This window comes from Rhinichthys klamathensis, unplaced genomic scaffold, assembly GCF_029890125.1.
Source record: "Rhinichthys klamathensis goyatoka isolate OS25496 unplaced genomic scaffold, OSU_Roscu_1.1 h1tg000019l_1, whole genome shotgun sequence".
Lineage (NCBI taxonomy): Eukaryota > Metazoa > Chordata > Actinopteri > Cypriniformes > Leuciscidae > Rhinichthys > Rhinichthys klamathensis.
In genome coordinates, this window is record NW_026606570.1 from 6225148 (window position 1) to 6242567 (window position 17420).

General features: G+C 36.3%; 2 protein-coding genes across 2 annotated transcripts in view; one reads left to right on the forward strand and one right to left on the reverse strand.

Moving 5' to 3' along the window:
* Window positions 1–17420, reverse strand: part of prlrb (prolactin receptor b) — a 40450-nt gene that overhangs the window by 9180 nt on the left and 13850 nt on the right. The window lies entirely within an intron of this gene.
* On the forward strand, window positions 1797–14123 carry LOC130072272 (selenocysteine insertion sequence-binding protein 2-like). The gene is made up of 17 exons (XM_056237299.1): window positions 1797–1949; window positions 2521–2607; window positions 4256–4448; window positions 4535–4604; window positions 4680–4897; window positions 5010–5091; window positions 5744–5859; window positions 5942–6082; window positions 6622–6657; window positions 6763–6873; window positions 7054–7174; window positions 8451–8614; window positions 8805–9163; window positions 10352–10572; window positions 10658–10812; window positions 10981–11137; window positions 13976–14123. The coding sequence occupies exons 2-17, from the start codon at window positions 2588–2590 to the stop codon at window positions 14095–14097; spliced, it is 2286 nt and encodes a 761-aa protein (XP_056093274.1). The 5' UTR covers window positions 1797–1949; window positions 2521–2587; the 3' UTR covers window positions 14098–14123.

Here is a 17420-nt window from a genome sequence, read left to right on the forward strand (position 1 = left end):
AGAGAGAGAGATTTTGTTTATACAGATCATTAAACCTGCAAAGTGTTTACTTATATTTGTGTACACTCGCAATAAAACACAACATGTGCTTTTGTCACACTGTAAACTCTTGTCAAACTGTAACCTACAACTGTCACCCAACCAAAATCACACACACACTGTTTTAAAAGCAAAACATATTTATCCAACTCCATTTCAAAACAGTTTTTAATGGTAGTATTATTTTATACAGAATTCAATTATTTATAATTCAGTTGAGAATAATGTTACATTGTCAATTAATAAGGTTAATTAAAATCAAGGAAAACAAATATATTGATCTGAAATATAGCAAAATAATTTTAAATTAATAGTACAATTACCAAACATATCGCAAGGTCTTTTTGTCTTTTTATTAATTTAATTAATAAACTAATTATATAAAACTATTGTCAGTGCACTACAAATAAACTGGTTCTATGCCTTTATTAATAAAACTTATTTAAAAAATACAATGCCTTCTGCATTTTTGTTTTGCTTTTTCCCTCCATTGTACCGAAATCGTACCGAACCGTGATGTCTGAACCGAGGTATGAACCGAACCGTGACTTCTGTGTACCGTTCCACCCCTAATATATACATATGTAGATTGCACCTTTAAACAACTTAAAAGCTTTATATATTTATTTAAAATGTATTTAATATATTCAAAAACATGAATTAACATTACTTTTTTTAGTTGGTTTAATTGTAACTCTGGTCGCGACACCTGACATATTGGTAGCACCACCTGACATTTCAAATTCAATTCAAATCTAACAGGCATTAACTTGGACGCCTATACAAATGTTTGACCATGTGCTCAAGGTTATACATACATTTTTTAAATCAAATACACATTTTTATAATAACAACACATTTTCAAAGTTTTCCAGGGGTCATACCACCTGACATGATAAGTTGAATCAACCTCATCATTACTCAAAAATGTCAAATTATCTAATATTTATGGGAGGGTGACTAACCTTGTTACTGCATCAAAGGGGTCCTCTGGAGTCTTCTGTGTGATGTCATATGCTGTCACATGATTTTCTTAAAGGAACATTGCATAAAATTGCATTTTTATGTCGGTCGCCCTCCCTGACATTAGTAGAAGTACATTTTTCGGACAAAAGTTTTTTAAGTAATATAATAGTTTTGAAATAGGACCGATACACTATTTCCCCTCAGTTATAAGGAATTTAACATAAAATCATGCCAAAATATTTGATTAAGAATTTTATTGAGAAAATGAACATTTATATCTCAGTTTTGTTCTCTGCTTGTATGTTCGGACGGTCGCACCACCTGACATTTTTGGTCTTTCAAACACCAAAACTCAAAAAATATATTGAATTTCAATAAAATGAAAAGGGTTTCTTATAAAGGACATATTGTAGATCCATTTGATCTATGACATGTATTTATTCAAATTCTTTTTAGGAAAATAATGAATTTGGACACAAAAAATACATGTCATGTCATTGACCCTTATATCAAAATGTGTATTTCTGAATGTAATTGATAAAACAATAAAGATGATTGTCTATTACATTATTTAAAATGTATCTTAATTTTTGTATTCATTTGCATTGCATCGAAGTTGTTTTTTCCTTAGGTTTACTTTGGATGTTGAGAAAATGGTTATCGTTATAAAACTCGCAGAACAAAATAGTTCTTGCAACATAAAGAACGTTTTTTTTTTTCACGTATATATTAAACAGGTTATCAACTAATGTATCTGCTGAATATCACACATTGCAACCACCAAGTGTTGAGTAATGTATCAGACCACCCTTCAAAATAAAAGTTCCCGCACCGCCTGAGCTTGTTGTCAACTTTGAGCTTAATCTTTAATTATTTGGCCTACCAGTTTTACATCTGAGCCGAACGTACGTCTTTTTAAAATGGAGTTTGTTAAAGGCCGGAAGGTATGAAAGCTCTTACTATTTGTTGGTTTTCCATAAACGTTTATCAGCATGACTGTGTTGACATTAGCTCGTCTAAACAACGAGCTATCTAGAAATCTCATGCTGGTGAACCCGACACAGAAGAGCTGCCGAAAGCTGTCGACAGCTAAACATGCGTCACACTGACCCTCTACATGTTATTTGACATGTAAGGCAGTATCTAACGTTAAGTTTGAATCAAAGTTTGCATGATGTTCACTTCAGTACAGCTGCTAACCGATCCATTAACTTACATCTCAATTACGACAACAGTCCTGCTAAAATATACCTTTACCGATGAAATGTTAAACGTCAGTTTTAAACCGTATTAAAATATTAAACCGTATTTTTAACCGAATGTGACTTTGAGTGGATTATGACATAATATTGTTTACTGAGTGGTGCAGTCTTTAACTTCGGGTTGCTGCGTCATTATTTGTCATTTACACATGGATTCAGCATCGTTTGTTTAAACGCAGATTTGTGCACTACATGTTTCAGCTCCTGCGTGTTGTTATCATTATGTTCTTTGAACCTGTCTCTATGTTCACAGATAATGAAGGCTGGAGTTTTTGAACCTCTGAAGTTGTTTGATTCATAGCCTTCCACAGCAAGACAAAATGGAGGATCATTTAGAAAGGTAAATATAAGTGATTATATGTGGCACCTGTCTTTATTTTCCAGTCAAAGCAGGCCAGCATTGAGAAATATGATTCATCAACATAATATAATTTTTTCAAATAAGCACATTCAGTGCCCCCAAAAGACTGAGATACAAAAAATGTCATTGATATTTAATTGAAATTGCACTGCATAATATAATAAACTATCAAATAAGTGCTTTGGGGAAATCCTAGCCACAATTTAACTAAATTAAAACTCGGGAATGAATTCGTACAGCATGACCCAGATTTACCTAAAACATGAGTTTGTGGGAATCAATTCTTAATTTGTGGCCACGATGGCTTCCTGTGCCATTTTGAAAGGCCTCACAGGTGTTCTATCAAAGTAACCACAGGTGTATTTTATCATTAGTTTAGCTAGCCAAACTTAGAAGATCCAAAAAGGCGTCATAATATGAATCCATATTAATCAAGTTTTTTTCTTTTTTTCTTGTTTTGTTCATCATATAAACCGATCGTGTCTTTCCACAAGACTTGCCTTGATTAATTTTAAAACGTCTTTATGACCATTTTAGATCTTGTACATTTTGGTTCCCTGGACTTTCAATGAAGGGACAGAAACCTCTCAGGTTTCATTACAAATATCTTAAAGGGATAGTTCGCCCAAAAATGAAAATTCTGTCATCATTTACTCACTCTCATGAAATTCCAAACCCTTAAGACTTTCGTTCATCTTCAGAACACAAATGATGATCTTTTTTATGGAATTTGAAAGTTTTCTGTCCTTCAATTGACTGCTACGCAACTACCACTTTGACGCTTCAAAAACTTCATAAAGAAATCTTAAAACTAATCCATTTGAATTGGATTTAGTCCAAATTGTCTGAAGAGACTCGATCGCTTTATGGTGAACAGATTGAATTTAGGCTTTTATTCACATATAAACATTGATCAGCAAGCATAAACAGAAGCTCACTTGACTCACAAGAACAAACCTCTTGCAGAAGCTCAAACGTGCTGCGTAACACGAGAATGAACCTCATTGGTTTTCGCACATCAAGTGAACATGCTTGAGCTTCCATTTACCACAACTGATGTTTGAGTTAATGAATGTGTATGAGAATAAAAGCCTAAATTCAGGCTGTTCATCATATAAAGCGATTGTGTCTCTTCAGAAAAATTGGACTTGAAACGGCTCAATTTCATATAGGTTAGTTTTACAACCTTATTATGAACTTTTTAAAGTGTCAATGTTTCAGTTGGAGGGACAGAAATCTCTCAGATTTCATAAAAAAGTTCTTAATTTGTGTTCCGAAGATGAACTTGAGTCTTACGGGTTTGAAACGAGATGAGGGTGAGTGATTAATGATGACAGAATTTCTCATATGTGTTTCGAAGATTAACTTATTCGAAGATAAGTCTTATGAGTTTGGAACGGCTTGAGGGCGAGTAAATGATGACAAAATTTTCATTTTTGGGTGAACTATCCCTTTTTCACTACAATTTGACAGCATTACAATATTTCTTGTCTTCATTTTAAACTGTATATCGTTTGATTGAATTGTCCTACTGCATTTTGGGGCCACTGTACATCACATTGCAGTGAAGAATAACAGTATGATACATATGAAAATATGATAATTTGATTTTTTTTATTACACACAGAACTCCATCTAAAAACACCACATGCCAGTTATCACCTGAGGACTGGTTCAAGAAAAGGCAGAGATCAGTAGACAATCATTATGACGCGGCACAGAGAATGCACGGCTACAACAGCAGCTTTCACACCAACAAGAGCGCTGATTTCAACACCCGCAGTGGTTTAAAAGAAGGCTCAAACAAGCAAACTGGAAAGGTCTGATTCTAGTATGGCCATTTGGATGATTTGCATCTTCATACTGTTGCGCATTTAAAAGCCTAATGAAGTTTTTCATCTTTCAGATGTCAAAGGACAACAGAGCTGAGCCTTCCTCTCAGGACAAAAGACTTAGCCGGAGATCAACAGACAGAGGTGCTAATTCTTTTCAAGAAGCCTTTTGATAATAATTTCCTGATTAAATCGTAATCAATTTGATTCTGTGTTCAGGTTACAGAGGGACCAAGCCTTCCCCAAACCCTGCTGAGAGAGCCAAATCAGCCATTACATGTAGTAGCACATTTGAAATGAAACTTGCCGATTTCCCGGAATTGGGTGATATCACACCAAGCAACCATACAGCAGCTTCCCTGCACCAGGAGCCAACAGTATGTTCTAGTGCAGTCATGCCAGCAGAGCGTCAGAGTTCACCAGCACTAATTTGTAAGGTAACTTTCATGGATGATGGTTTGAGCCAAAGAACACATTGTTCTGTTAAAGCACAAGCTGTTTTCTAACAACTTCACGGTCTCACTGAAGCTTGGCAATGTTTTTTGTTAGAATGTACCGAAACGAAGAACCAAGTCTGCACAGCAAGTCCCGTCCAGTGGAAAGTGTGACATGTCATTAGCTGTCAAAGCAGGTAAAGATGTGCAAACATGCTTCAGAAATCAAAATGGACCCTATTTATTTCCCTAAATTCACCATGAAATCAAAATTGACCATTCTTATTTTTTTATGGAATACTGCAGTATGTATTATACATTATTTATCTGTGCACATCATTGTTTTGTTTTTTTAAGTTATGTGCCCTTGTAATCTTTAATCAAAACCCCTCCCACTTGCAGCGACATCTCTTCTGTTCTCTGATGACGTGCTTACTGGTGCGAGGACAACCTGTCACTCACATGACATCACAGCAATCGCAAACCATAACAATCTATTGACCCGATCAATTCCAGATTGACAAAATTAATTCCCAACCTAAATTTTGTTCTTGTTCGAGAAGCCATTTCACCCAAATATATATGTAACAATAGGGAAGAAAACACCATCGCAACTTCTGTTCCATGCCAACTTTAATAATACACGTCTTCTTTTTTTCTTTTTTTTTGCACAAGTCGTCAGTTCATGTTATTTCAAGGAAAATAAATAAATTGAATATTCAGTTTCATCTCACTGGGAAATATATCATGTTTCGGAAATGGGTTGTGAATCTTTTTTTAATTAGATATTTCAATTCAATATTAAAGGAATTAAATGGATCATATTTTTTTTAATTCCAATCTGATTAGATCAGGATAGTGCAGTATCCAATCCCACTGGATCTTCTGCTCACTCCTGGGCAAATATTGCCTCTCAGCCTCCCAGAGTCATCCAGAAAATCCCCAAAGCCAACACATCTTCCCAGGTAAACTACTTCACTGTCCATCAGCATTTTGAGCATGTACTATACAAAATAGACACAATTTGCACACATTTTCTGTGTCTAGGAGGATTTATCCACACAGCAAGTAGAGCAGAAAACAGAGAAGAAGAGGAGGAAGAAAAAGAAGAAATCCAAAACCGTATCTGAGAACACAGAAGAGACACTAGAGGAACATCTGATACAGCAGGAGCCACCGAAGTTTGAGGTAAAACCTGTAATGTATAGTATGTCACATCATATGATATTTTCTGAAATTAGATTTGAGAATTTTCATGTTTCAGTTGTTACTAATTGGTGAATGGTGTTTAAATCTTTGTCTTTATTGTTGAATCAAACTATTAAATAATTTTTAAAACTTAAAAAAATAAATAAAGCTGAAATAAAATATTAACATTAGATGAAAAACTTTAAAAAGATGCTTTGCCTTGGCAACTAACTGACATTAGTTCAAGATGATGTACTAAAATTACTAAAACTAAAGGTGTATAGAAATATAAAAAACGAACAAAAATGCACAAACTGAAACTAAAATTAAAATTGAAAATAAAAAGTACATATAATGGTATATAAATAATACTAAAATAACTGGTATACATTGGTTTTAGAAGCTCACCGGTTTGCACTTTGATAATATTTCATTTTAATTGTTGAAATATTGCTTTTTTTCACCCTTCATTTTCTTATGTTTGATCGTTAACCCACATTAGAAGCATAATGGTGATTATCTAAGTGTTGTTTTTGTAGGATGAAGAGGAGTTTCCAGACCTGTCGCTTGCATTTGTGAGTTTACTCTTTTGGCCTGAGCACATTGTGATGCCAGCAGTTCAAATAAAATGTTTGATATGCACATGCTTTATTGTATCATCTGTAATTACATTGATTCAGGAACTCAAAGGACATTCAGAAGCACAAAAAGAGCGATTGTCTCTACACCCAGGGATAAAACACAAAGCCACTACACCCGCTTATGCCTCCGGTGACGCTAAGAAAACACAGGTTGGTGTCTGTTTCCAGTGCAATTGCAAAACAAAACACTCTGTCCATCATGTATAAGGGTGTACAGTTAAATCTGATTGAACTTGACAATACCATGCAATGTAAAATGAATCACTAAATGATTTTTCTGAAAAACGAGACAGTCGCACATTGTAATTGATTCTTATCTTATCTCATCAGACTAGTCAGAAAAAGTCAAAGGTTCCTGTACAGCTTGACCTTGGAAACATGCTGGCATTTCTTGAGCAGAAGCAACAGTCTCAAAAATCTAAACAAGATCAGCGACCAGTAACACTTTCCGGTAAGAATTATAAGTGGAGACACTTTTTTTTTGTTGCTTTTCTGGTTGGTGTAATGCATTTAAAGGGATAGTTCACCCAAAATTTTTAATTCTGTCATCATCTGCTCGTTGTTGCAAACCCATAAGACCTTTGTTCATCTTCGAAACACAAATCAAGATATTTATAATGAAATCTGAGAGATTTCTGTCCCTCCATTGAAAGTCTATTCACCCAAAACACAGACGGTTCATAAAGAGAATGTAAAATTAATTCATATGAATCGAGCGGTTTAATCCAACTCCTCTGAAGGTGAATTGATTTAACTAAGGCTTTTATTCACATATAAATAAATTGACTGCGTCCAAAATCTCATACTCTCTTAAGTAGGTACTTCTTTTGAATACGTAATTACTTCATGACTGCTAAAAAAAAGTATGTTCTATATAGTATGAATGTAATACGGACGTACTACATTCGCCATGTTGTCATTATCATTTGACTTTCCAGCGTCAGTTACACCGCTTCACTTGCATTTACAAATCCTCTCCCGTGGCCTCATGGGATAGTAAACTGTCCATTGGATGCACACTTCAGAATCTCGCCAGAAGTAGTAGGTCATCCGGGTACTTTTTGCCTAATCTTTTATGAGTTCTGTGAATTCGGACATACTTACTGGTTTTCGCCTACTATATAGTAGGGAAGTATGCGATTTCGGATGAAGCCATTGATCAGCAAGCAAACAGAAGCTCAACCGCACTTGCTTTATGTGCAAGAACAAACCTCATTGGTTCTGGCAAAAGCTCAAACGTGCTGGCGTGACGCGAGAATGAACCTCATTGGTTCTCATGCATCAAGCGAGCACGTTTGAGCTTCCATTTTACCAAATTTGAGCACTCTACTCTATGTACATTTGCTGATCAATGTTTATATGTGAATAAAAGCCTAAGTTAGAATCTGTTCATATAAATTGATCATGTCTCTTCAGAAGACTCGAATTAAACCGCTCAATTCATATGGATTACGTTTCCTTTCTCTTTATAAACGTTTTGAAACGTCAAGAGTTCTGGGTGAATAGACTTTCAATGGAGGGACAGAAATCTCTCAGATTTAATTAAAAATATCTTCAATTGTGTTTTGAAGATTTACAAAAGTCAAACAGGTTTGGAACGACATGAGGGTGGGTAAATGTTGGCAGAATTTTCATTCTTGGGCGAACTAACCCTTTAAAGACTTCATAGGACACCATGATGTTAGTCACCACGTCGAATATAACAAATACTATTGTTGATGTGTTAGTTGGAGGAGCTCTACCTGTAGTCCACAAAGAAACTTCAGTTCAGAAAAAGCAATGGCAGCAAGAGAAAACACCGCACAACCCGCTGGACTCCACTTGTCCCTTAGTGAAGAAGGGAAAACAGCGAGAAGTTCCCAAGGCGAAAAAACCAACACCTCTCAAAAGAGTGAGTCCAGTGTCCATTTAAAGGTGCAGTGTGTCATTTCTGTGCCACTGGTGTCGTCAAACAGAATTATCATTTATATTTGGTGCTGTTATTAGTGCAGAAATCACACACCTTTAAAAAAAACAATTCAGTGCATTTTGAATCTCTCTGTTTTTAATAAGCATTCTAAAAGATGTTTTGAACAATTGAGGTCATTCTTCGGGAGAGAGAGGAGAGAAAACAGAACCGCCTGCTGGAGGAGAGAGACCCGGCCCGAGTATCCACTGAAGCTGCTGAAAAGGAAACTAGTAATAGTGAGAATCCTTCTGAAACGAGCCTGCCTGACAATGATCAGCATCTTCTCACAAGTATGGAAGTATGTTCACAATCTGTATCAGATATAGATGAGAACCCTGGACTCGTTGGTACTGAGGAGTCAGAGTGTGACCAGCCTGGTTCGCCATCTGATCACAAGTTGGATGACAGTGTGCCAGAAAATGCAACACTAAAATCCTGGAATCCCAATTCCAATCCCAATCTTCCCAAAATCCACAGCAGGAAGTTCAGAGAGTAAGAAAATCAATGTTATGTTTTGGTTATAGTAGGGGTGGGCGATATGACCAAAATCTTATAATCACGATATGAGTCTTTTTAATACACTATAACAATGTATATCATGACGATAGAGTCATTTTTGCTTTAAATAAGGTTTTTGTAATATACAAATTTGAGATACCATAGACATAATTTCATAATTCTTGTCACCAATGTCAATATCACAAACTAATACTAGCCTAACTAAAAACAACAACAAAAAAACTCCAGCTTACTGAAGACATGTGAACATTAAGTTATAAAATAAGAACAAATTAATTAATTACAAGCAATAGGACAATTTTAAAATAGGACAACTAAAATAGTCCTACCTGAAAAAATTCAAGCGCTAAATAAGAAATGCTACATAAATTGTATAAAGTTGTCAAATTTATAAAGAAAACACTGCGTGGTCTTCAATGTGTAAATTAAATATACATTGTTCTTGTTAAAATTACAAAAAGTGTTTTTGTCAAGAGCAGTGAGTGATTTTCTCTTTTGTTGTTTGATGAACATGAATGACAGATACCAGGAATATTGGGCTGTCACTTTAAGAGCTGCCCGGATCCATTATACAGTTACACATGCGTTTCCTTTCGCAACTGTTATGACTGTTTACTACGATACTTGTGAAGACAGGCATTTTGTGAGAGTATTAAACCATTCAAGGCCAATAAAGCGTCAAAAATAACTCCGTTTAGTACACACAGCGGCTTCACGTTCGCCTAGACAGCACTCAGAAACAGACAGTACGCGAATATAGCAAAATGAGTGGTCTTTCGCGGCTTCAACGGTTTAAAATCACTTGTTTTTAAACCATAATGCTTAAATCGAATGCAAACGTTAAGCTTTTGTGACACGCACGCAGCACAGAAACGTTACACAAGCGCGTAACCGCGATAGAGACAATAGTCCAAAATCTCTATCGGTTGACAAATTTCTAGCCGTTAATCCTTTCTATTGGTATATCGCCCACCCCTAGGTTATAGTTTTGTTTCTCAAAGATATGCAAGATATGTTCCCAAAAAGACTAAGACATGATGAAATTAATGTCTGTGTCCTGAAATTCACATCTTTTCAAGTGATGGAAGAAAATAAATGTAGTAATAATAATAATTATTATTATTCATTTGTAGTTAACATAGTTTTCTTCTATTTCTACAGCTACTGCAACCAAGTGCTTAGAAAAGACGTAGATGAATGTGTGAGCAGCTTACTGAAGGAGCTGGTGAGGTTTCAGGATCGTCTTTATCAGAAAGACCCCATGAAGGCCAGGATGAAGCGCAGGCTGGTCATGGGCCTACGAGAGGTGCTGAAACACCTCAAACTCAGGAAGGTCAAGTGCGTTATCATCTCGCCCAACTGTGAACGTATACAGTCCAAAGGTAGCGTGAACTTAGCACAAACTCACATGATTCATGTTGCAGCTTGTATGTTGTTGCTGATTGATGGCCTGTTGTTTTAATGTAGGAGGTCTAGATGAGGCTCTTCACACTATCATTGACACATGCCGGGATCAAGGTGTCCCGTTTGTGTTTGCCTTGTCGAGAAAGGCGCTGGGCCGCTGTGTTAATAAAGCCGTCCCCGTCAGCTTGGTGGGGATCTTTAACTACGATGGCGCACAGGTGAGTACTAGAGGTTTCTGGTTGTAGTTGTGGTAAATATTGTTGATTCTTGTTAAGAATCTTGAGTGGCATTACTGTAAATTTAAAATAAGTCATTATACTTAACTGATTGTATTAATTCAGTGAATTTTGCTGATTCCTGTACATGTAATTATTTCATGGCCACAGGACCTTTATCACAAAATGATTGAGTTATCAGCCGAGGCCAGGAAAGCCTATGAGGTGATGATTGCAAATCCGGAGACAGAATCGCAGGAACAGCAGGAGGAGCTACAGGAGGTGGAGCCGTCGGGAGAACCTTCTGGAACAGAGGAGCCAGAGTACAGTACGTCCTAATTAAAAACCTAAAAATAGTGTGAATTCATTGCTTTTGCGTGCAATACTGTTTCAATATTCTCTTAGTTAACTACTCTGTTAAAATACTCGTAACTCTTAAATGTGTACCGGTAACTTATTTGCTTTGTTTATAGGTATGCCAGCCATGAATTGCCCCAAGAGTTTTTGTGAAACTGTATCAGTGATTGATGAAATGTGTAGTGTACAGATATTGTGTAAGATCTACACAAAATTGATGAAATTAGATTCTTTTACACAATGTGTGCTCAAAGTTCTCTAAAATGAGAACTGAAAATGTGAATTCTCTGGAATTGACGCATTTCTTAAAGGGTTAGTTCACCCAGAAATGAAAATTCTGTCAGTAATTACTCACCCTGATGTTGTTCCAACCCCGTAAGACTTTCTTTCGTCTTCGGAACACAAATTAATATATTTTTGATTAAATCTGAGAGCTGTCTCACTCCTCCATAGGCTTCTATTGTAATTGAAACTTGCCGGCCCAGAAAGTAAATAAAAACATTGTTAAAATAGTCTACAGTGGCTCAATAGTGAGCCTACGTTCTGACGTAGCGTTGCGCTGTTACACTACGTGAACAAACGGGGATACAAGGGATAGTTCACTTTGGAATTAATTTTTGGTATGTTTTAGCTTACCTTAAGGGCATCCAAGATGTACAGTAGGTGTCTTTGTTTCCGCAGTAGTTTCAATTTTGATATTTTTAGGTCAAACCGTTCTTGTCTGTCAGTCATATAATGCAGGTCTATGGTCACCACCTCAAAGAGCATGCACAGAGAAGTCCAAATTAAACATGATTTAATGACTCGTAAATGTAAGTACACATTGATGGCCTAAGACACGAAACGAGCGGTTTGTGTGAGAAAACGAACAGTATTTATATAGTTTTTACCTCTTGTAAACACAGCCACGTCCAAGTGATCTGAGGGCGCGGGCGCTTCGGTCTTTTCTGGCAAGCGCCGGAAGTGATCTCTCGCGCCACTCATTGTTTACACAGAACAGAGATTGTAGGTAAGACAGCTAATTAAAATGGTACTAATTTGCGCTTATCCGGGATATTTAAACCGTCGCAAAAGAAAGGAAAAAAAAAAGAAAAAAATTGTATGATTGACGTACACGCGCGAGAGATCACTTCCGGCGCTTTCCAGTGCTTGCCGGAAAAGACCGAAGCGCCCTCAGATCACTTGGACGTGGCTGTGTTTACAAGAGGCAAAAACTATATAAATACTGTTCTTTTTCTCACACAAACCGCTCGTTTCGTGTCTTAGGCCATCAATGTGTACTTACATTTACGAGTCATTAAATCATGTTTAATTTGGACTTCTCTGTGCATGCTCTTTGAGGTGGTGACCATAGACCTGCATTATATGACTGACAGACAAGAACGGTTTGACCTAAAAATATCAAAATTGAAACTACAGCGGAAACAAAGACACCTACATCTTGGATGCCCTTGAGGTAAGCTAAAACATACCAAAAAATAATTCCAAAGTGAACTATCCCTTTAAGGTTGAGCCACTGTTCCGAAGATGAACGAAAGTCTTACGGGGTTGGAACAACATGAGGGCGAGTAATTACTGACAGCATTTGAATTTTTGGGTGAACTAACCCTTTAACTAACAAGGGCCACAGTGAAATTAAAGTGCCCCTATTATGCTATTTTAAAGGTTCCTAATTTTGTTTTGGAGGTCTCCTACAATAGGTTGACATGCATCCAAGGTTAAAAAACACTTGAATCTTTTCATAATATACATTGCAGCATCACCGCTTTTCTAACAGTAGCTGCGTTTACATGGACCCTAATAATCCGATTGTAATCGGACTACTAGCACAATCGGGATTCGGGATATAAAAAAGTCACATGTAACCACGTCAATCGGAATGAATTGGTCAGATCCGTTCGTATTCATTCGGATTGCAAGGGGTGGTTTTAAACCTTTTGAAATCCGATCAAGAGGACATGTAAACACTTGATCAGACTGAAAACGAAACTGAAAAGTACTACGCATGTGCAATGAAGTAGAAATGGCGTATGGAACGAGCTGAATGAATGAAGCATCATAAATGACTGTTGTGTTATTCTAAAATTCTCCTTCCACTCATCATCTTTGAAGTGGAGCAAGACAACGTCCCACCAGTCCTTGTTTGGGACTCTCATCCACAGACGCTGCTTTGTTTTGGGCACGGGAATGGTCGTTTTTACTGCTTGATTAATATAAGCGACATGGCACAACAGTTTATGCGCTGGTCGTCTCCTAATTGGGACCCGAAATCAAAGAAAAGCAGCAATTAGAGTAGTATGCGCAAACAGCAGAATTTTCTATATTTGTGCAGTGTGCGCATGACATAAGCCATTCCAATTAAAAGCTTGTGACATATAAACCCGCACATCAACCCGAACACTTTATTTAGTGTTCATGTAAACACTACGTTCGGATTCATCAATCAGAATGAATTCATTCTGATTAAACATAAGGTGACCATGTAAACGTAGCTAGTGTCTGAAACTGTTTGATAAAGGATTCAGTCTCTCTAAACCCCTCCTTTCTGCAAGACTGCTCTGCTCTGATTGGTCAGATGGCCCAGTCTGTTGTGATTGGTCTACAGCTTACAGAGAGTGTCGGAAACGACCATTACCATAAGTCACGTTAGCCAAATATTGATGAATCCGCTTGGAAGGACTTTTTGAAAGCATCATTAACGTGCTAATCATTTATTTACATATTTTGATCTGAAAAGTAATAATGTATAAGAATGATTTGCTCACTGCATTTTGATTCACCCATTGGTTTTAATCTGTTCTTTTCACAGTTAAAATCTGGAGGAAAATGCTTGAGAAAAATTACAACCACCCTTTCCTGAATTTCGAGGACCAGTTTTCATCCGTTTCCATTGGTTCAGAGCAGCTGCTGGAAGATGATGAAGGAAGTTGATGGAAGTTCATAGACGAATGAGGCAAGAGGCAAAAAAAATAGTTTTTGTTTTTTTGCAGTGTCGGATCATGCTTCTGTGACACGGAAACGGATCCACTACCGTGTTTCCAACCCCATGTGAGCCTCTAGCACCTTGTTGTGAGATGTGTCAGGAATAGCTTGAAATACCAAATGTGCCTGTCTAGAGGATTTTATTAAAAAATGTAAACATATTTTCCTGTGACCTGGAATGGTGTATTAAATCAAGAGGCAATACAGCTGATAATAGCGAACAGCCCTTGACTACATATTTTCTTATAGAAATCATACTTAGTTTGATGTTTCCATAGTGTGAATGAATGGTGAATATTTTTGCAAATAGCCAATGTCCCTCTATTTCTATTCAAATGAGTGTAATAGTTTGATAAAATCATAGGAATGATCTAAACCACTTAATTTATGTATATGTTTACATTTGTAAATCAAATGTATTTTGCTTATGTTGAATGCACAATTTTACTGATCATGACCACTGTGTTTGCAGCCCACGTATCATCATTATTGGCAGGTTGCCGTTTAATCCTGAAGACTCATAAGCGAATGATTGTTACGACCGTGAACTGTTTGTAGGAATACCTCTCCCTCCTAGTCCTAGAACTTATTAAACATCACTTACCTAAATCATAGTCTCCACTTTAAATTTATTAACCCTCCTCTGGCTGTTCCTCAGCACTAGCTAATCCATTAATACTGAGTTCTTGAGGTGGTTCTCCTTAAATCTCTCAATGTGAGTTTAGCTCTATGTCTTTATGCTATCGGCTGCAGTTAATAGGGAATGTGTGTGTTATGCAGTTGTGTAGTCGAGTTTATGGTATATTCATGTAGCATAGAGCTAACAATTCACAACTTCACTCGGTAGTAACACTATTTTTCACATATAAACCTTTTGCCCTGCTTCTGTGTAGTTTCAGAATGTTGACCTTGGGACCAAAACATTGTGATTGTGAAGGTTTTAGAGTTTTCTCCAGTATTTGCAATAAATTCATTGCAATAAATGATCTTGTGTCTGAAATGCCTTGTCTTTGGAATACCAATATAAATTTCATAGATGTCAGAAATGTATAGCCTATGTAGTGCTTTAAGGGTTCATGTTAAAAAATAATAAAAAGAGATTTTTGTCTGTCCATTAACCTAAAACTTAGCAAAGGTCATAAAGACATTGTCTTCTGAAGAGACACGATCACTTTACTTGATGAACAAATTTAATTTAGATTTTTATTCACATGTAAACATTAACACACATATAAAAGCACATAAAAACAGTAATCCACTTGATTCATATGGATTATTTTATGTCTTCATGAACTTTTTTTTGTGTAAAAGTTTTGCTCGCCTGGACTTTCCCTCAGGATTTATTAAAAATATCTTTGTGTTTTGAAGAGGAATGAAAGTCTTATGGGTTTGGAACGACATTGGGGTGAGTGAATTATGAGAGAATTTACATTTTTGGATGAACTTTAAATTTCATTATCAAATGAAACACCATCACATCTATCCCTACCACAAACATCTGACTTAGGTCTACAAATTTATGTTTATAGGCTACTTGTGAATGTGAAAAGAATGTTAACTGATCTGGAATAAACCACAAATTCTTGGCCGAATCAGTTCTCTAACTGTTTCATGAATTTCACTAAGAAAATGTTCAACTTTTTGATTATAACTTTTTTATTTTAGCTTAAGACATGAAATGCAAAACTGGTGTTTATTGAAATGGTTCAAAATAAAACAATTCCTAACCTTTTAGCAAGTGTCTATGGACTTTGTCCAGCAGTGGATAGAAAACTGCATTACACATGCCATTGTCAGTGAAAGAATGTGAGGAGCTCATGCTAGAAACAACAATTCACCTCTGTGCTAACAATAATTTTCCACAACATCATATTCAAACGTCTTGAGCTCACACCGTCACATCACAAACAAAATTAATGCAGTATGTACCACAATGGGTGGTATTAAAAAAACGAAATCAAATGCCTTACATTCTAATTTAAGCTAAACAAAAAAGCTGCACAACAGTAATTTTCTTTCATGCTGAACCGAATGTTTGTCCTTGCACAGTGTTAAGTCAATGTTTGACTTAAAGTAATTCTTTACTGCTCCACTGCAGACCATAAATGTTCCATGATGAGACCAGCTGACCCGTCTATGTCTGCCGCCGTAACTATAGCTAGCTCCTCTGAGGCGGTCCATATAATTAATTTTTTTTAAAACATCAAAGACCTGCCAGACCAATCTGGGCTCACTACCCTTGTGTTTGGTTAAGCTTTGACAGCAGTAAGGCTTTGACAAACCGTTCGTGCCAGCGCTTTACACAGACCTAATCTATTTGACATTAGTCTTAATTCTTGTTATTGTCTTTATGAGTTTCCAAGTTCATTTAGTTGTATATCAGAAGGATGCATTCACAGTTTGCTTAGGCAAAATTTTTACATTGAATCAGTGTTAAATCAAGATTAAATTAAGTATAAATAAAAAGGATTGTGAGCGACACAAATAGTAGATCTAGTTCAATAAATACACCGTAAAATCATTAGTTGTTTTGACCAAAGAAATCTCACACTTTTTATATTCATAGTATCATTGTGAATAAATATACAAAAGGCTCATGTCTGCATATTAACTATAAAAAATGCTTAACAACAATCAACTTTAAAAGATCAGGAGCAGCAAAAGCATTAAGAAAAGTGCCAGGTCTTTAGAGAGAGTGGTGAAACTCCAGTGTGGTGTTTTGTATGTCTGCAATGAGGTAGTAGGTTGAAACATTTCGAGAGGTTTAACAATTAATATAATTATTTTTAGTGGGGTATTTTTTAACAGCTTTTGGTCGATTTGTAAAGGTTAAGAATGATGCTGTCTTTTAATCTCCTTTTCGACCCATTGCTGTAGCTGTAGTTGTGCAGATACAACACAACAAGGGGTGCATTTCACAGTATTGTTAGCAAACTATGGTTGCAAGTTTTGTCGTTAACAACTTAGTTCAATGACTTGGTGTTTCCAAAATCATAGTTCCAACAAGTATTCGCAAACAAAATTGTATGGTTGGAAGTACGGCTCTTAACCTGTAGTTACAAGCTAGTTTCTTGTTATAAATGACATGGACTTTTCGAGCAAAATAAGCAAGGTAATGTAGTACAATATATATCTTTAATTCCATATATACACTCACCGGCCACTTTATTAGGTACACCAGTTCAATAAGGCAAATATCTTATCAGCCAATCACATGGCAGCAACTCAATGCATTAAGGCATGGTCAAGAAGATCTGCTGAAGTTCAAACTG